This window comes from Mesocricetus auratus, unplaced genomic scaffold (assembly GCF_017639785.1).
Source record: "Mesocricetus auratus isolate SY011 unplaced genomic scaffold, BCM_Maur_2.0 Super-Scaffold_100023, whole genome shotgun sequence".
NCBI classification, from domain to species: Eukaryota; Metazoa; Chordata; class Mammalia; order Rodentia; family Cricetidae; genus Mesocricetus; species Mesocricetus auratus.
This window is the reverse complement of record NW_024429204.1, coordinates 7,597,651-7,619,220: the sequence shown is the minus strand read 5'-3', so window position 1 is coordinate 7,619,220 and position 21,570 is coordinate 7,597,651. Positions and strand designations below refer to the sequence as shown.

Genomic DNA, 21,570 nt, shown 5'->3' with positions numbered 1-21,570 from the left:
ACTGACACAAATGCAAATGCTGTAGACGGACTTTATTCTGAAAGGCATTCAGGAGGTTTCACTGGCAATTGTCACCAATAAGTTCAGGACATTTATTTTTAAGTTTAAGTCTGTATATCTGCAATGTCTTTCTAAAAGAATGTTATAAAAGTTATCTTTCATTCATGGTATTTTTAACATTGATAAAAAATAATCTCTTATACTGGCCAAGCATTGGTGGCACACGCCTTCAATTAGAGCACTCAGGAGGCAGAGGCAGGTGGATCTCTGTGAGTTAGAGGTCAGCCTGGTCCACAGAGTGAGTTCCAGGCCAGACCCTAAGCCAATACCGAGAAACCCTGTCTCAAAAAACCAAAAAAAAAATATTTCATATTCTGATGGTTATATACTTGACATTATGATGTTAGATACTTCTATATAGAGCAGAAATTAGGCAATACTTGGATTAGTTCTGAGTTCTAGGGTGAGTTTGGTAGTGTACCTGTTTTGTAATTTTAATTGGTTCTATTTTCAGGAGAGAGGGGAAGGAAAGTGCTACATATAGAGTAAAAGGAAAAGAGACATTCCTCAATAATTGTTATAGGAAAGAACGATGATTGTTGTCAAGTATCCACTAAGATCCCTTGTCCTTGATCCCATGCAGAAATGCAACAGAGATATCTATGCACTTTGGAGATGTCTTTGTGATAGTAGAACTTAAATTTTTATATGAATGAAATACCTGAAGCCGCATAACCACACATCTTCAAGTCAATATGTCTCGTGAAGATATCCATCCATTTATTCCTTTTTCCTTACTGTGTGTGGGGCTGATGTGTGTACGTATGAATAGGAGCATATGTGTGTCACGGTGCACATGTGTGGGTCAAAGGACAGCTTCATGGCGTTGCTTCTCTGCTCCTACGTCTACTTGGATTCTGGAGATCAAATTCCGGTCACCAGGCTCATGCAGTGACTCCTTTCCCTTTTGTACATCTTGTTCCACTCTCCCCCAGCCATCCCTGAAGCAATGCCTTCTTTGCACACATCCAGTATAAGCAGAACCCTGGGTGGGCAGCTAGGTCCAGAGCCTTAAAGTTGGAGCCTGGGGTCGTCTTGCTCAGTTCCACTCTGCAATCAGTCCTGCTGAGCAGAGATGGGGCTGTAAATGGAGATGAGTAAGAGCCCTGCTTACATCTGAAACCGATTGTAGGCATTGAGCTGTGGCTTGTGTGACCACACATGTCACGGTTCAGTGTGGGTCTGTAATGTACACATGTGGCGGATCCTTGACTCACGGTGCTACAAATAAATCTGTTTCATACTTTCATGTATAGATAGGAATGCACAAGATAACTTTACACGGAGTGATCTTGTTTTAGAGACATTTCACATTTCTCTGCTACACTCCATTTCCTTACATTGTATCTCCTTTAGATAGTCTAAACAAGCTTCAGAGATACTTTGTAAAGAACCCTGTTTTAAACAGTGAGTCTGGAGAGCTCCATTTGGGTGTGCTCAGTAATGTGATTGGGAAGGAAAAAACCTGCTAATCAGACAGAGCCTGCCAGACCCCGAGCTAGAGTCCATTGGAAGAAAAGCATGGTAGGATTTTGCCAGGGAATTTTAATAGAGCTCATGAGTATTTATAAATTAAGCATTAATATGAGATATATCTATTCTCATATTGAGATGAGTACATTGGGAGAAAGATTGAAAACACATTTTTCTTATCATCCAGGGACTTAAGCACATGGAATTGGGTAGTGTTCTGTGCATGGCTTTAGAAATGTCCAGCACTGGGGATTCTCACAGAGCTCGTATGTCTGCCTCCTTATCACAATTTAATTTTATCTGCCAGTATTTGTCTAATAAACATGTCTTTAAGCTGTTAGAAGCAGGGAGTGTGGCTTTAAATTTTCTGCTTGGTTTGAAGTTTGACTCCAATATCAGTAACCAAGTGTCTGCTTTGTTCATTTATTGAGAAATTATGATACCAAATATCAGCCACCCTGAGCATCCACTCTAGGTATGGGAAAGGTTTCAGTGTCTGCTCTATGATGAGAACATCTGAAAAATGGTGGCAATACTAACACAGGCTGATTTGTCTGACACTAACACTTCAAATATAGTCCTTCATTTTAACAGCGCAGCCATAAAACAAATTTTGTCTTGGCTATAAGAATTAAGACTTTGTGCAGGGCTGTCTGATTCTCCACTGAGTTTTGCGCTCTCATAGCTGCAGACTTTGTTCTTGCTGGTTTTTTTTTTTGTTGTTGTTGTTGTTTTTTTGTTTTGTTTTGTTTTGATGAGACAGGGTTTCTCTGTATTGTTTTGGTGGCTGTCGGTCCAGCCTGGCCTCGAACTCACAGAGATCGCCTGCCTCTGCCTCCCTAGTGCTGGGATTAAAGGCGTGTGCCACCACCGCCCGGCTCTTGCTGGTTTGTATCCCCTTTGATTTCAGTTAAGTATCCTGGCCAGTTTAGTTCTCTTAGGAGTCCAACAGCAGAGGTGCCTCTCACTATGATCCCTACCAAGATGTTAATCCTCTTTGTCTTTATATATTCATTTGAGTCATACATAGTCTTTAGTTACCGTACGTTCAAATCTTAAGGTGCAAATACCACAATGCTGAGTTAAATAGAAGTTACTAGAAGAACTTTGATTTTATTTTACTTATGAAACACATTTCCAACCTTTATGACCCCAAATTTATTTGTTATATAGGTTTAATGTTTATCAGATGAGTATATGAAATTATTTCACTTTTAAATTTATATGCATATAAATATTGAAAATTTAATATACCACAATATGACATTAAATTTCCTCAAATAAATACTGAAAGTTCAAACAGGATCATAATGAACAAGTTATGTGCAACTCACAAAAAATCATTTTAACTTTGGGTTCAATGTAATTCAGTCATTTGGGGCATGATCTCAAATGCTGTGCCGTACAACCCACAAGAATACATTCTTGATGAGTTTTCTCTGTCTGATAGTTAGGTAGAAAATATTTGGCAAGACAATTTTGCCAACTTGCCCATGATAAGGAAAGAGTGAAATGATATACTTGATATAAACCAAAACACCCAGTCTCAATGACACAAATCCCGCAGTAAGCTTTGGTCCCGTTTATCTCTCCCAAGGAACAAAATTCAATTAAACCAACATTAAGTATTGTCTGCAAGCAGGATTTCATCAGTGCATGACTGAACACAGTGCTCTAGACTTAGTCCTAAAAGCCATCCAAGCTGCTTCTTGTAGTCTCGGTTTTCTGGTGTCTAGCTAAAATGGGGTCACAACTTGTACCCAATGAGTTCATGGGACATCATAAATACATACAGCTGAGCCTTGTCTATTGGATAGTTCAAGTATATATGGGAATCAATTTGATAGGTTTTACCAGAAAGAAATGAAAATTACGTGACACCGCTTCATGGCAAAGTATGTCTAGAACACAATGAGTTGATATGTAACTTCCCCTGAAGTTCTTTTGATCCCAAAACTGTAAACACATCTTTCCATAGAATAATCATTTCCACTTCACGGTGTTTTCATGCTAGAACATATGATGGTGTAAGAAACACTTACCCTAAATATTGCTAAGAAACAAAATTTCAGGAATGAACCACCAAGCTTTCTTCTTGCATTGGGAAGGCAACAATGGAGTCTTAGGCCAGTAGTCATTTCAACCTGCATCATATCCTCTTCCAGATAACACATTTATTTTTGTGTAGTCTTTGCGAACATTTGGTCACATTTATTCTTAGGCACATTACCCACTTGAGAAATATTGTCTTCCATGGTATCACAGTGTCACAGCTTAGCGGCTTGCTTCATGATTTTTGGTAGATCATAGCTATTGCTTCAATTAAAAAGCTCACACTTAGCTGGGCGGTGGTGGCGCACACCTTTAATCCCAGCACTCGGGAGGCAAAGCCAGGCGGATCTCTGTGAATTCGAGGCTGGGCTGGACCGACAGTCTCCAAAACAATACAGAGAAACCTTGTCTCGTAAAAACAACAACAACAAAAAAAACTCACAGTGACAGAGGCACAGAAGCAGTTTCTAAATGCTTTAGCGTGCACAACTGAGCACGTGACTATCACCAGTAGACACCAGTAATCATCATTTCTATACACTGGTGATTAAATGGCACCACCTATATTGGAAGCAATAGGAACCACATCACAATATAAATTTGATTATTTAATTAATGGCAAAGAATGTAAAAAGGGAAAAAAGGAGGAAAGAAATGAAAAACTGAAAAAGGAACCACTATTTAGGCTATTTATGAAGTCACACATTCATTATCACATTGTTCAAGTCAGCTTGGAGTGCATTCCTGCAGTACAAAAATGTGATTCATGAATTTTTATCTGTTCTTTCAAAAATAGTTTTGTAACAAAACTACTCTTTAATACAGTCTCTTCCAGGGAATAATGGTTCTTTTTGTTTTTATGTAGCAAAAAGTCTTGTTAAGTTCCTACATGTCCTCACATTGTTCATATGCCTGGGAAGAAACAGTATGTCTTAGTATTTTAGTGGCTTCTAGGAAACTGGAGTTTAATAGAAACCAATTAAATGATAATTATGTTCCTGAATTTTTCATCAGTGACAAACCCAGGTTTGCTAGCACCAATGAAGAGCATCTACTAAAATCATGGCAAGGAGAACTGGGCGCAAGCCCAGTCAGCAAAGGGCCTACTGTGTGCACATTGGGACCTGAGTCTGATTCCCTGGAAAAGATGGGGAAAAAGCTGGGCATGGGGCAAGCTTCTGTAATCCCAATGTTGGGAAGGTAGGGAGAGGTGAGTCCCCTGGGCTCTACAGGATAAGTACTTGGCAAAATTCACATCAGTGACAGATCTTGTCCCAACACACAAGGTGGATGACACCTGAGAAAGAAAACGCAGGTGGACTTCTGACATACATATGTGAGTGTGCATCTGCACATACATGAAAGTGCACACACACCTGCATGTACACATGTACACACACACCGCATAAAATGTTATCACCAGGACAGAATAAAGGTACCATATAGCACCTACAGACTTTTCCAAATGGTTTTATTATATGTTTAGTGTGACTCTCGTACTGTGTGAACTTTATAACTTTATCGGTATTAAGTCTCCTCACAAAAATATTAGGAAGGAGTTACTAAGGCTAGCACATTTTGTAACTTCCATGGGTAACTTAGAAACATGACCAATGTATCTTCATACCTGGAACAAAATGGAGCCAGTGTTAAAGCATAGGTAGGCTGGCTCTATAGAGGATGATGGTCTTTGACCAGCTCTTCACAGAGAGCACAAATAAGATGTGTGTTGTCAAGTAGGCACAGGGATGTGGATAGGACTAGTGTATGTAGATCAACAGGTTGAATCTTAGGATAAAGATTGAGACAGAGGAAGAGGATGTAAAAAGGGGTAATTTGAGAGAGAGAAAGGAAGAAGGATTTTTTTCCCCTCTAACTCAACGACAGTTGTCGGTAAAGGGAGGGAATGGTCTTTGTATTTTAGAAAAACAATTCTCTGAAAGCATACACACAGGTAACACTATCATACTGAACACATTATTTAGAAATGTGTGTGTGGCCGGGCGGTGGTGGCGCACGCCTTTAATCCCAGCACTCGGGAGGCAGAGGCAGGCGGATCTCTGTGAGTTCGAGGCCGGGCTGGAACGACAGCCTCCAAAACAAAGCAGAGAAACCCTGTCTCGTAAAACCAAAACAACAACAACAACAACAACAACAACAACAACAACATCAACAAAAAGACGTGTGTGTGTGTAATATATATTAATTATACATATGCATGCAGTGACAATTAGTGAAACAGGAGGCTATGAATTTGAAGAAGAGCAGGGAGTGGTATAACGGAGCACAATTAAACAGGCACACCTTTGTTTGCAATTTCAGAGAATTTATTTACCAAGGTAATGAGCTCCTTGGATAAGACAGTAAGTGTAAAGTCAAACAAACTAAGACAGGAAATACAAACTCATAAGTATTTATAGAGGATATTTTAAAAAAACCCTCTCTACTGTTGCTAGGACCTTTCTTTGGGTCCTCCTTGTGGATTCCTGGGAGTTACCCTAGCACCAGGCTCCTCCCTAAGCCCACAGTGGCTCTCTCTATTAAGATGTCTTTTTCGCTGGGCGTTGGTGGTACACGCCTTTAATCCCGGCACTCGGGAGGCAGAGGCAGGTGGATCTCTGTGAGTTCGAGGCCAGCCTGGTCTACGGAGCGAGTTCCAGGACAGCCTCCAAAACAATACAGAGAAATCCTGTCTCGAAAAACCAAACCAAACAAACAGAAATGTCTTTTTCTTTGCTTTTCCACTGTGTCCCTCCTCGCCTAGGTCATCTAGTTCCCTCCTGCTGTCATTCCCCTTCCCCTTCTCCTTACCGCCCCCCCTCCCCCGCGCCCGTGCCCCATTTGCCCTGTAGATGTCACCTCTTTTCTCTTCCCAGGCTTCTCATGGGAGCCCTTAGCAGTGAGGAGTGGACCTGGGGGGAGGTGAGGAAGGGTGGGAGGAGGTGATGGTGGATGAGAGGGGGAACGGTGGTGGGAATGTAAAGTGGAATCGAAAACGAAGAAATGGAAAGAAAATAACACCAGCAAATTATCAGTGAACAGTATGACAAGGCAAGGGAGTAGTTGAGAGTGGTGTCTTAACCCCACCCCCACCCCCTTTATTCACTGCATAAAGAGATTTTGGAGTTGGGATACGATGGTGGCTTGCACAGATGGAAGACCACCTATATCCAAGAAGAAGCGTAAACGCTAAAGGGTAGGCAAGTCTTGGGTTGGCAAGTATATAGGAGAGAAAGGAAACAAGAATAAATGCAGAGGACACGGGCATAGTAATATCCTCAGTCCCTTACTAAGAAGTTCACATTACATGTTATAGGAACCTCCCAAGGGAGGCTCCTTAGAGAATTCTTTCACGTGATCTGAGAGCTATATTGACTGAGAAGACCAAGTGATCATTGCTCTGCATTATTTGGGCTGAAGTGCCCTTCCCAGGGGCTGACTACAATGGTGTGAGCATTACTGTCAGTCTTCTGGCCTTCTTCAAAAAGGTGGATGGATGGAAGAAGCATCCATTTCCTTCCCAGGGCTGCAGAGTCCACCATCTGCAAGGAATTTACCTCCTGTGTGGAGTCTATTGAGTTTTTGAAGTAAATCACCCAGTCAAGAGATGGGATAGTTTGAACTGTGTGTCTCTCGAGTTCAGAATGACTCTGAGAGCATAGCAAGTAGTGGGAGGAAATTAAAAGTCTCTGAAAGCCAGTCGGATAAATATTGGTGAAATAGGAAATAGCACTCTCATTGACTGAGTGAAACGTTTGATTTTTTTTTCTGATCACTTGGAATGCACAATTTACCATTAGGTGGAAAGAGAAAGGAAAATAAACAGTCATTGGCTGCATGCTATAGCAAGCACTTGGTCCCATTTAGTGGGGGAAATGCTTTATCTTGACAGAGAATTACATGTCAAACATACATACAATTTCCGTAAAATGAACCACGCTATCTCGCACTTCCTTCCAGAAAGCAGAGTAGCTTAAGGGGAAAGTGGCTGTTTACTTTTTGACATAGTGTGGTTCTTCTTTCAGATGAAGCGTGTTATCTGCCTTTTGAAAAGTCGTAATTTCTATTAAAAAATAAAGGAGGGGGGTTGAAGAGTGGAGAGCTGAGCTAGTGATAACAAAATTAAAAACTACAGTTGTTGACCTCATCCAGGAACTGTTTATAAACCACATCTTCTGAGGGAGATTTGGAGCTTTGTGCTTCTCTTTTAGAATTAGTTTCTACTTCAGAAACCTCGTGAACTATATGCAAAGTGATATCTCTTGGTTCGAGCTAGGACTGGGCTTTTCTACAATAAAATGGCTGTTTTTGTTTTTTTTTTTTAAAGAGTTCCCTTTATGTTCCAACATAACAATGAAAAGACTCCATTCCTGGTTCCCTGGTACTCCTATAGCTTGCTCAGTCCAGGCAGTGAAGCACAAATAGTATGTCTAGAGCCTCAACTGATCATTTCTTGGACTCAATCACACACAAATCAAATTCTATAGCTATTTTATGAATCTAGGTTCCACTGTGGCACACACATTAGTTAGGCATAGGACTTGACACCTATAATGACTCCAAGAGAAAAAGTCTTCATTAGTGTTATGTAACAATTCAACGGGTAAACATCTTATGACTTGTAGGGTAAAATGTGAGACACATTACACTATACACCCTTAGCTTTAAATACATACATTTTAGCATAAGATTTTTCTCAAAGTCAACTACAAAATATCTTTAAAACCCTAGTAATCCATAAAAACTTTAAGGCATGACAGAATGGCTGAGTGAGTAAGGAATTTAGTGTATAATCCCTTTTACCTGACTTCAATCCCTTGATCCCACAGTGACAGAGAGAACTGGTGTTTGAGGGTTATTGTCTGAACTGTGCACACATGCTGTAGCGCACACACACACACACATGCACTTGTGCATACCCACTCAACCAAACACACACTAATAATAACAAAATAACAACAGTGATTAAGCATTTCAGCTCCTTATAAAAATTTGATGTATTTTACGTGAATCTATATTACTATTTAAGTATTAATATTATGATTGCACATCAGAATGAGTTCTTTAATAACCATGAACATGAGCCTAAATTCAGCTTTAGGTAGAAGAAATGCAGTTGTGAAAAGAAGTATAGCCAGATATTTAACCTTGTAGACACACATACACACAGCAATTCTCAACCATAATTAACTCTCAAACGCCAAATGTCAAGGTTTGATGTTCCCTTCAGGGTTTCTTGGAGCAGCTATAGGGTATGCCATCCGGAGGGCAGTACAGAGTGGCACAGATAGAAAAATCAGAACCTGGGACATCAGGTTTAGGTCTAGCACGGCTGCCAGGTAATTTAATATAAAATACCACACATCTAAGTGCTTGCCCGGTGTCCTAGACCATCTGACCCTCTTTGTGGTTTGAATCAGTCTATTCCCTGTCTTCCCCTAAAGCCTCAGGAAGCCCTGTGAACACATTGGAGTCCCACATACAGCCTGAATGAACAGTCAAGAACTCAGGTTTATTATATCACAAGTGTAGGCAGTGAAGTGACAGTCACATGGTGACCATCAGCCCTTACTTTCTTTAAAACCTTGAAGACTTCCTGGTGTCCCAGCGTTCAGAAGCATCTGGCACCGACTCTCGGTGCGTACAGCGTTGCCTGGGGACTTTCATTCCATTTTAATAGATTTTTTTTTTCTGAAATCAGTTATTTGTCCACTCATAACGGAGCATAAAAATATGCCTTTTAAGCTTTCCCACATGTGGGGAAAGGCTCTCGTGTAAAATCAATACAGTTCTGCCAGGCTGAAAGCATTACATGGGAAATTAACACACATGAAACCTGAAATGTCTCTGCTAATGAAGTGACCTTCTGAACAAATGGCAGGGGTCACACAGCATTCATAACTGCCTGTAGGGTTCCCGAAGAGAAAACACGGAAAAAGGAGTTTATGAAAAATGACTGATTACTTCATTAAACAAAGTTACAGCTCCGCTTTAAATTTTAGCTAAATATTTTTGTTCTACTCTTATTTCCATATCGGATAAGTGAATATACATTAATATGAAATAACTCATGTGAAAAATCTAGAGGGCCATTGGAGGACGTACTCAGATAAACCAACCAAACTACACTAGACCTATGTGGCATGCTAATTTCATATTAAAAACCACGCCACGATACTAGAGGTCCTCCTGTAGCGCTGCTTAAACACGGAGCCTCATGCATGCAAGACTGCTTCCCAGGCACTGAGCTGTGTCTCCCAACCCTAGGCCCAGCTCCAGGGACCTCTTATTCCTAATCCCATTAGCTTTTGAAGTTGTGGATCATCTCAGATGCACATTTCTGATGAGAATTCCCGTCTCATGGTCAATTCTGCTGCCTGGGGCTCCCTTTTATCCTCAAGTCCACATCCGTCACGTCCGCCTCTTACCACTTCTCTGGGTGGCCTGCTTCCGTGAGAGAAGCCCACGTGACTTCAGAACTAAGGCCTGTGTGGGACTCTGCAGTTGAGAACTGCTGTTATGGGGTGTCTATGTCAGATGGTCTGTTGGAGTTTCATGTCAGCTTGGCCTGACACCAGAAGCCAGCAAAGCACAGCCGCGTCGGTCATCAGTGTAGTCACTGAGCATTGCCACTTACAAGTTTTAATGAGATTAAATCGCATCATTGATCCTCGGTTTACGTGAATAATATACCCCCAAACTTCTTGTGGGATGTCTACGGGGATGGAATGAAACACCCAAGTAAAGCAGTTGATTTGATTATGATTATTATAGCACTAGTGTGGAAATATATGAGTTTAAAAATTATATAATATGTAATCTTAATATTTCAGATAAAGGTTAAACAGTTCATTGTTTCAAAATATACCAATTGAGATGATAACGTAGTAAGTAAATAATATTCAGATTTGAATTACCTTATGCTGATGTCAGAGACACTGTGTGAAAAAAATATTAGCTAAATTAATTCAGACTTCGTATTAAGAGCATTTATGATCTATACATATAGATATATCCAGTTTTCAGTAGGCTAAATTTTTAACACAAGCTGCTAATCCACAGATATTTACCTTTGAATGTGCATTTTAGACATGACAAATATACCATACGACTTCTAAGAATAAAGGGAACCCAGAAAAACAAATAACCTGGCCTCATAGGAGCTCACAGACTCTGCACGACAGCTGGGGTCTTGCATGGAACCGACCTACCTCTACATGTGTGTGACAGCTGTGTTATTTGGTATATTTGTGGGACCCCTAGCAGTGGGATCAGGGCCTGTGCCTAATGCTTGAGCTGGCTTGTGGGAACCCATGCCCCTTACTTGGTTGCCTTGCCCAGCCTTGATGCAGGGGGAAAGGTATCATCTTAACCTCAGCTTTATATGCCAAGCTTTGTTGACACCCTTTTCTGAACAGCAACAGGAGGAGTGGATGGGGGGAGGGAGCAGGAGGAGAGGAAGGAGGGGAAACAGCAGTTAGGATATAAAATGAATGGAAAAAAATTAATAGGAAATTTCAATGTATTCTTGTATCTTTGCATATTTGTGCATATACTATAGCATCACTGGCAAGGATCTTTCATCTTCTTGTCTACATCTACAAAATACTGAACTGTGGATTTCCTGTAAACTGTACATTTGTTTCCCACCCTTGTTAATGCAAAGAAGTACCTTTTCCTCTTCTGAAAGTCCCTGTAAGTTATTTCCATTTCTGGGGAATGTCTTCAAAGTGGGCTTTCCTTAAGATGTCCCCACACCTGGCCGGGAAGCAGAGGCTCAAATCAATCACGTTGGGAGCATGCTTGGCTCCTGTCAAGTTTGCCATTTTTACTTCTCCTTATGCTCGCTGAACCTCAGTGACCTGTTGAAATCACAGATTTAGGTCAATTCCAAATGCGGTGATCTCCCTAATGATGTTGGCTCAGAAAATTCCACCGAACAGATAATGTTATCCATGTGTAATCTAATATTTGCAAAACTGGAAAAGCTTTGAACCATTCGCCACACAGCAGTCTTCAAAATGAAATGCCATTGATTTCTTGTAGCAAGTTATTATGAGGTGGCTAGGAGGAAGAGGCAGTGTGTTGCCTTGTCTCTGGAGCGGGGCTAATGGCACTCCGTGTTCTCTAGGGTGGCTGAGATTAAGAATTAATAAGCCCACATTCCAGGAAGTTTTCTCTCGAAGGTTCATCTGAATTGAAGTGACCCTCTGCCTCAGCTTTCATGACCCTTCTTCCCTGATGTCAGCTGGGTGGTGGGCATACCATCTGGGCTGGTAGCACTTGGTCAAATGAAGAGAATCGCAAGAAACCATCAACAGTTGCTCGTCTCCGCTCCCAGTTGCTTGCTGGCTGTCACGCCTGGTGACAGACAGACATGCACCTGCTCATGTTCCTCTTCTTCCCTTTAGATGACAAAGATGGGGCTGTACAGATAAGGTTAAGTGAAAAGAATGAGTAATGCCTCTTTCCCAAGACTTTCTAGATTTATTGCTGATATCTGCCTGAGCGAAGGCTTTGAACTGACATGCCTGGCTCTTAAACTTTACCTCCGGTAAGCTGTTCCGCAGGTTTTATTATTTTAAGTGTTATCTCTTGGAGGCAGCCTTCCTGAGTCTGCTTGGCAGATGGAGTGCATTCTCGCCGAGAGCCCTCAATGCACTTGACATATGTCTTTAGGATAACAATGATTTGCATTCTCTTTTTTTGATACTCTGTTTACACTGGTAATACTATAGCCCTAGAAGGCTCTTGCCAGCCATCTTGTGACCAGGTAGAGAACCAACAAATGTGACTCATGAGGAAGATAAAGGAACACATTTCTGGTCACACTGTTGGAAACCTGATCATGTCTTATGCCAGTGTGAGCTGACTTTTATGCTGTTGAGAAACTGTCATTAGATGTAACTATTGTGAACGATCTACTGCTATAATAGATCTCTCTGCCCTCAGGCTGGAATCTCGTTAAGGGCATTTTTGACAGTCCTTATGTCTGTATCTTTATTGCCTAGACAAAATTTTACATGTAGGAGGTGTTGAATCACTATGCGTTGAATTTATTAATTAATAAGAAAAGACTAGAAGTAGAAAAAATAATTATAAAATCCATTGGCTAATTGCTTTATTACTACTACTATTATTATTACTCATGACTGCTAATTTTTCACTGATGATCACCAGAAGAAGAAAGAGATCAGTAAGAGAAAATGGCGTTTCACAGACTGGCTAGCCTAAGGTATATAAAAACTAAAGATGAATAGGAATAAGAAGCATGAAATCAAGAGGAAAGAAAATAGGAAGTTAAAGAGTGTTCTTATATTGTAACCATCTCTGTAGGACTCTGAAGCCATGATAGATAATGTGGAATGGTAAATATCAACAATGGAATGCTGGTGTGCATCGAAGTGTATGTGGCATGCAAATGAACCAATAAGGAAGAAGTAGCCAATGAGCTTAGAGAAAGAGAAAGGGGGTTGTAAGAATTCAGCGAGAAAGGTGAGGGAAAGAGAGAAAACAGTGAGTTCTGATAAACAAAGGACTGGCAAGAAGGACACAGGCTATGTTGCTTGGATCCTCTTAGAAATCCAAGTGGTTATAAATAGGTTGTGTATAAGGAGTGACAGAAGACCAGAGTGAAATGCAGTCTTTAAACAAAAAAGTGTGAAATTTGAGATACACTGTGCAGAAAATGGGACTCAGAGGAAAGAAAGATAACCCCATTGGAAACTAAAGATTAGGAGAGGAAAAGATAATAGTCAAAGAAGTACCTTCGGGTACAGTGGTCAACGTTTCAATTCATGCTTTCACTTCAGTCTGCTTTTACATGACGTTTCAAGTCTTTAAAAGATAGACAAAGACCTTAGACCTTGAGCCAGTTTCTAAGTCTTTCCGCAGCTCTGGCTGACTGATGTCTTTTAGAGCCTCTTCTATAGATTATCCTGTGTCCTGTTGTTATTTATCACGCTCCTCCAGGCTCACTGGCCTAATTAAATATCCTCTCTGAACAGTCTGTCACTGTTCACGACACTTGTGAAGTTCAGCAAATTCATCTTCTTTGATTGTCTTTCTGAGCTTTAAAATATTCACCACTTATCCATGCAGGATGCTGAATTTCACAACACACTGGTACTTAGCAGTGAAGTTATGCAAACATTAACAAATTATATATTGTCTATGCATCACGATATTATCATTTAATATTGAATAATCTTTGAATCTTTACTATTAGACAAAGCTTATGGCATATTATGAAATTACTTCCTTCATTACAGCTGTGTCAATGAATGCAATAAGGCAGTTAAGTTTTTTAAGAAGTCAAATCAATAAAATCTTACAAATGACCAGGTACGTTTAGCTTCCCTGGAGTTAGTAAGCTTCAGGGTTGGAACTTGAGGGGAGAATGACCACAGCAACTCCAGCCCTGTGGACTTCTATGTTCTGGTCTTATTTAAGTCAGAAAAGTGAATGGGAATGTAACTTTTCTATTATCAGTATTTTCACCATTATTGCATCAATAGTAATAACTACTGTTTCTACAGTGTCATCATGCTCCATTCTGTTTTGTTTGTGATTGACATACCGACCTCAGAAATATTTATGATTACTTCACATTATAGATTGATTTTTAACAAACATCCTGGAATTCAAACTACCTTTAGAGATGGACTCTCTTTTAAACCACACTATAAAATAAAAATACTAGAGATAAGCTGTGGATGAATCTTCTAAATTAAATTCATTTTTTTTCAAGTTTTAACACTCTAAAATGTAGCCTAAAACAAAGTTTTAAAATTAAAACTGATAATTAATAATTTAGAGGAAGCACTTCAGTCTTTTGGGGAAAATGCATCATATGAAGAAAGGATCTGTCAGATTTCAAAAGAAAATGTTGATTCAAATGGATATCAAACCAAGTATCTATGTTACACATGTTACCACCACAACAAAAAAATTTATAGTCTAACCAAAGTATATTTTCCCACGCAGAGAATTTATAGCACTAATTGAGACAATACTGACACAAATTCCACAAAGGGAGATAATGACCAACCTTTCCCTTCTTCCTGTTTCTGAAAATGTGTGTGAACAGCCGTCTCTGACCACAGAAAGCCCCTTCCCTCACCCACATCTTCCTAAAGTGGAGAAGGAAAGGGCGTGCAGGAGGGAGGAAGGAGGGAGAGGAATGTGTTCCCCTAGAAACCGCAGGAAGTAGTGTGCTCTGTGTGAGAAACATTTTCTTCTTAGATAAATGACTTTCTTCTTCTCTCACCCTGAGAAGAAAAATGAGTTTCCCCAGTGGGCTCACCACATTTTCCTGTGTGTTTTTTTTTTCATCCTCTTATGCCATCATGAATTTCAGCTAGTACTTTTTTCCATTATTCCTATTCGGGGCACTTAGTGGAGATATTTTTCACCTTTACACATAAGAAGGGACCAAGTATTGAGTGTTTAAGGAACAATTGATTTTGAAAACTAACGGACCATGTAGTTATTCTAAGCAAAACCTAGCAAACTGTTTTGTTGGTTTGGGCCCAGTGTCATTAAAAATGGCTGTTCGGTAAGCATTTACCTATTTGTTTTAAATGGTTCTTTGCATACGTTTAACAAAAAAACACCTCTTCACTGTCGTATGAACCTTGCATTGCGTGTCCTTACTCTGTGTTGACTTTGTAGTTTGTGATAAGCAGTGCTTAAACATAACTTTGCAAAACCATTACCACAAGCATTAGTCCAATATAAAATGATGAACTCTACGCACTTTAATTTTTACATTATGGCAAAATGTCTGACACAACTACCTTAATTTCTCGAAACATAATCTAGCAGTTTAACAGCTTAAAATATTTACACTAACATAACTTATTCTACAAATATTAGATTGCCTATCACTTATAAAAGGATAACTGTTATTTAATTCCACTTAACTCAAGCCAGTATTTTATATCCTTTCCACACTTTTCAGATCTATTTAATAGCAGATACTCATGGTGGGTATTTGATGTTTTTATTATGTAGGAACACTGTGAATGAAAGTGACTGAAAATATAGTTATTATAAAATTTCTTAATTAGATGAAACCAATCATGAGATAATATGCATTTGTTAGAAAATGTTAAATCATTCATGTTTTATGCATCAGTACTTGTTAGCCAAGAGTTATTATATGGTCAGTTTGTATTTTGATTTCATTAATGAGAACTTTAAAATGAGTGAATCTCTTTTAATAAAATAAGACTTTTCTCATTGAAGAATTCATTATTAATTTGGGTTTCAATGGTATAATATCTCGCATGGTGAAAAGCACTTTTTGAAGAAAGAATTTAAACATCAAATGTAATATAGGTGTTTAAAGAACTAATTCTGTGGGTTTAGTCTGAAGAATTTCTAGACATTTTCTTAAAAACCAAATCCAAAGGTTTCAAAACAACTAGACTTTGAAAGTACAAAACAGTAGCCAGGCTCTGGTGGTGAACGCCTTTAATCCTGGCTCTCAGGAAGCAGAGGCAGGCAGAGCTCTGTGTTCTTGGCCAGTCTGGTCTATAGAATGAGTTCCAGAACATCCAGGGCTACATAGAGAGACCCTGGCCAGAAAAAAAAGTACTAAACAGTTTATAAGCCTATTTAGAAACCTAGAAAGAAAAATTAACTGTACTTTGTGTTTTATTTAATGTCCTGAAACTAAATCATCACACAGATAATACAAAATGAGTAAATTAATACTACTTGGAAATTAAAGTTTAGGAATAAGCTTAGAAATCCATCACCTTAAATTCTAAAAATCAAATAAATCCTGTAAATTTCATTAGAGTAATTTTCAACATGGTCCCAAGAGTGAAATAATGGCACAAGTATTATGGGGATAGCCAACTACATTCTGATTGCATTTAGTTGTCCAATACCGTAAATCTGTCCGACAATTCATGGTTGTGGAGTTCACAAGCCTCATGGGTGAACTGCTATTTGGATGCAAAATGGACATGGTTTCAATCTTCCCTCTGAACGCATTTCTCTAACTCATAGACTATTTCAGCTGTCCAACATTATCAGAGAAGTTTCTCTGTGCAGTACCTGGTGATTAATACAGAAACTCACGTTATTTTCTACACTTGTACGAGTTGGGTTTGTGGACTGCTCAGCTGTAAATGGGACATACATAACCACCCCTTTCACCAAGGCTCAGGAACCAATGCAAAAGAGAGGGTGAAATATTTATAAGTGGCAGAGGAGAGGTTAGGGCACACTGGAGCAACACACTGTCATCTGGGCACGACAGACCACTGTACTCATGAGCTCATGGCAGCTAGGATCGCCTGCACGAGACCTTCGTGAGATCAAGCCAGTCAAGACCCCTAGCATGGGGGAATCAGGGATCCACAAGCTCATACATGTAACTGAGGAGCTGTTGGTAGCTGATGACTTCTGAAGGAAGGAGTGTTAGTTTTCTTTAAGGGTGTGGACCTGTCAGGTCAATTGTGCTGCACTGGGTGGCCCCACCCTGAATAGTATAGAGGCATGAAGTATTGAACTGTGTGAATCATTAAAAAAGGACACAAAGTTGGCAAGGGTGGGGTGATCAACAAAAATGCACAATATGTATATAAGAATTAATGAGTACATTGTATTTTTAATGTTTTCACTTTTTTGTTTGGTTTTGGAGGGTTGGTTTGTTTCGTTTCTTGTTTTTTTTTTCATTTTTTTTGTTTCTTGTTTTTTGAGACAGGGTTTCTCTATACAACCCTAACTGCCCTGGCACTCACTCTGAGGACCAAGCTGGCCTTGAACTCACAGAGATCCTCCTGCCTTTGCCTCTTGAGTGCTGGGATTAAAGGTGTACACCACCACCACCCAGTACAGAAGGTATTTTTGTTTTTTGGTTTTTGTTGTTGTTGTTTGAAATTTTCACATTTTTTAACACTGGAGTTTGAGACATGACTCATTGGTAAATCATGTACCTGACATGTGACATTTCCAAAACTGTAATAAATAAACTTATTTCTGATAGACAGAGATGTTTTTTATAAATTTGATAGGAAACATAGACAAATATTGCTAACAATAGGTAGCATTACATAATTTGACAATGAAGATGAATTTTGAAGGACATAGAAACCCAAAGTAAAGAAATTAATGTAGGATTGCTAAGTAATTGGATATCGACTCACAGCTTTCTCTTATAACTCTTTTCAACTTACCAATTACTCAGTAGATAGTATATTTTCTTTTTTGGTATATGCAATATAGATACTGCATGAAGCCAGCAAAGACCTACTGTATTTGTAGTTGATTTAGGTGGTGATGATGCTGATATCCTTATTCATACATTATATTCTTTTATTTTGCAGTTTTGCTAAGGGGAGGAAAAAGGGAAGAGGAGAAACCATTTCGAGATTGTGCAGATGTATATCAAGCTGGTTTCAATAAGAGTGGAATCTACACTATTTATTTCAATAATATGCCGGAACCCAAAAAGGTAAAATCAGAAGTTCTGTTTATTCGATGTAAAGCAGATCCCAGTTGAACTGCTGTACAATCAAGTGCATTTGTCAGTTTGTTATACACGGTATGTGTTGGTGTACACATATGCACGTACGCATGTACAAACACACAAACCCACACGGCTCAACTGTACTTTTCTGTTCTCAGATCTCTGGTCCACAGAGCATGAAAACGCTATTATGCAGATGCCCTCTTACTTCTAATCTGTTAATCTTATAAATTATATTTTCTTCCATTTCTTGGACATCATAGTCCTCAAAAATGTTTGCTCACACAAGTTACATGCTGTTGCCACATTTACTTTCAGTTCATGGGAAAGCATTAGAGATCCTTATTGGTCCTGTTGAAGGATGAGAAATGTGCCCCATGTCAGCATACAATTGTGAAAGGATACTTGCTCGAGTGTAAGTTGGAAGAACGGACTCATCTTTATGTCTATCGGTGCCCAATGTAAACCTGGAAGCAACCAAGCAGTATCTTCCCATTCTTTTAGAGACTGCTCTGTCCTTGTCCATTAAATCATCCTTTTGTGCCTTCATGCAGTACAATTAATGAAATGGCATTCATTTGCCAGCACTGTCTAAACACAAACACGAAACAGTTCTGAGTATGCTAGAGATGACAGGCATTCACTAAAAGTCAGAGGACTACAGAGGTGTAGTGTTGGAGATGTCTCATTGAAGGGGGTGATGCAGGCACCTTTAGGCGAGGCAGTCAAAGAGTGCGGGACCAGAGACAATCGACCTACTACTAGCTCTCTAACACGGAAGGGCTTTCCTGGTTTTACAAGCCTGTTCTGGGATCAAACACTTTCCACAGCCCTCAACCACACCTGTGCATGCATCTTCATTTTCTTGAACCCTGTGAAAATGCTCTTGAGAGGCTTTCCTGGATTTCCCCCAAGAGGGTCGCACGACCTTTCTCTGACCAAGAGGTACAGCCGTGCCTTTTTGTTTCTGAGTTCCAAGGGCCAAGCGTGCCTTCTGCACATAGTAGGTCCTTAATACATCAGCACCAGAATGGACAGATGGGGAAAAGGATACACTGAGGATATAAGCATCGCCACAACTACCCGGCATCCACAAAGCCTAACTCTTTCTGATTTCCATGTCTTTTGATAAGCACGGGCCGGGTGGGGTGGTGAATCTATGAGACCAGTGTGTTAGATGCCATGCAATTACCAAGGCCGGGTGTCTGGCCCAGGTCCAGTCCAAGGTGGGACCTCTTTCTGCTACTGTCTCTTGATCCTCATTTGAATACGGAATACTGGGTAGAGTTGTCTCGCTATTTTTCTCTTTTCTTGAAAGAAAAGTCTCTTCTTAGAAGGAACCTTCAGTTGTGTTCTACAAATGGCCGTGGGGAAGGGGGGACAGGAAGGGTAAAGGTGACATGTCTAGTCGTCTGTACATCACCTCAGCCACTGACAAAAGCACTGTGATATCACCTGCTTTTCCTGGGGGGGGGGGGGGGTGCTGGGCATTAGTCTTTGGATTAAGGCATCTATGGCTTACAATAAAATAAGACAAAGAAAAAATACAAAAATATGAATATTCAAGGATGAGGTGAGAATAATGGATGGTAAGGAGGGGTTTTTGATATTCTAAAACTAAATCTACACACATTATACCAACAGCATGTTAATTACATGACACTTTGTTCTAGGGGAGGCAGGGGAGCTAAAATAATCATGCTTAATCTACCTGCAGCACTGAAGGAGACCAAAACAGACTCCTAAACATCTAGTTCTATCTTACAACTTAAAAGAAAATTAAAGGACTGTCATTTGGACTCCTGGAGATCGTGCTGTTTACATGAATACAAAACTCAAATAGTTTTCAAGCGTTCAGACTGGGAGGAAGTTGGGGGGAAAACGAGTCCTTATATTTGTTTTCACTTCATCACTCTTGTCACCGTGAAGTCCCCGAGGAAGGACAGTAGCACAGATAAGTGTCATTCTGTGAACTTCATTTCATACGATTCAGCTCCCTTCCAAACTGTCTTCTAAGCAAACGACACCCAGGCTGCACGCTAAACCACTGCTCCTGTTAGAGCAGAAGGAGTATTTTTTCCTAACCCATCAAGTGTACATTTCACATTTACTTAAGTCTCATCCAAATGATACTTGATATTACTAATTTAATCATTTAGGTTGCATGTATCGAAGTCTAACTTTGAAGCGCCACTTGATGCGAAACCTGCTATTTGTGGCTGTGTATTTTTAAAACACTCCTTTGAGGGGCTCAGTGTAAAAGTCAGCTACTGCATTAGATATGGTTTTCCAGCCTTTTCAGGGTATAAGTTAAAAGTATTCATAATTAGAAGCTTAAAGGAATATTTTTTTACTTCCCCCTAACAGGATTCTCTAACAAGTAGAAATATTGTTCTTTGGTTCAGACTGGCATAACTATACTTTTTTTTGACTGGCAATATGTCTTATTTGAAATACCTTATTATAATCACTTGACATGTCCTTGGAAAGAGCAAATATTTATGAATATCATCCAAGTAGTTTAGAAGCTCTTTAATAGAACAACACAAAATATTAATCATTAACAGTTTCCTAGACCAGGTCCTGAGCACTTGGCTTTTGTATGACACACTCACATTTCCTTTTCTCAAGGAGCTGTGTGCTTCTAATTTCAGAAAGATAATTTGCTCAAATTGTGTATGTGATAACTATTGAACATTGGCTTTGAAACCAAACAACTGTTTCCAGATTCAGCAGGGTTTTAAAAAGTTAATTATTTACTTTGGTGATAATTTTTTTAATATGAAATTATTGCCCCATGAAGAAAGCACATGTGTGACATGAGTAAGTTATTAAAATCTGCTTTCCTCCCTATATTTTATATGACTTCACTTTCCTTTTGATCCAAATCATTCACATTCTCCTAATTATTATATAAAAGACACTGTAAAAATGTATCATTAGACCATTGCAATTAGACTAGGGTATCATAAACAAAACAGTTGCTTCCACTCCTGAATATATGTAACAAAAGCTCATTTTTTCTTTTCTCTCTTTTTTTTTTTGTAACGTTCTCATGAGTTTATGGGAAGTTAAGGGAACGCAACTCTACAAAAGTAGCAATACTAATATTAAGTGTGCGTGATATGGAATATGAAGCAGTCAATAAAACTGGGGTGTTTAAGGCAACAGACAAAAGCAAATGACAGCAAGCACTCATCCTTTGGGAAGTGTAGAAACTTCAGTATACCGGAACTGTTTACTTATTTATTTTTATTTAACATACATGGTCTTCATATGCTATGTTTTGATCATGTTTCCCTTCCTCCGCTCCTTCCAGATTCTCTTACCTCCTCACCCACACCTAATGATGGAAAAATACAAGGCACCTATGCACACACACACACACATACACACAATGAGAAACCATGATATACAAGCAAAGGACCAGTAAAAAAAAAAAAAAATCCAGACATTGTGACAGGAGACAAAACCTCTACAAAAATGCCACAGAAAGCCTT

At 39.5% G+C, this 21,570-nt stretch overlaps 1 protein-coding gene and 1 long non-coding RNA gene across 9 annotated transcripts in view; one reads left to right on the top strand and one right to left on the bottom strand.

Annotated features, from left to right (window-relative positions):
• LOC121133679 overlaps positions 1 to 16,112 on the bottom strand; it is a 49,423-nt gene extending 33,311 nt beyond the window's left edge. For both annotated transcript variants that reach the window (XR_005870635.1, XR_005870636.1), the window contains exon 1: positions 11,258 to 16,112. This is a non-coding gene — a long non-coding RNA (uncharacterized LOC121133679). The remainder of the gene's footprint in view (positions 1 to 11,257) is intronic.
• The window catches only part of Angpt1 (angiopoietin 1), a 414,397-nt gene that overhangs the window by 347,544 nt on the left and 45,283 nt on the right, over positions 1 to 21,570 (top strand). For all 7 annotated transcript variants that reach the window (XM_040730588.1, XM_040730583.1, XM_040730582.1 and 4 more), the window contains one exon: positions 17,928 to 18,055. In XM_040730588.1, coding sequence (XP_040586522.1) covers positions 17,928 to 18,055 — 128 coding nt within the window. The remainder of the gene's footprint in view (positions 1 to 17,927; positions 18,056 to 21,570) is intronic.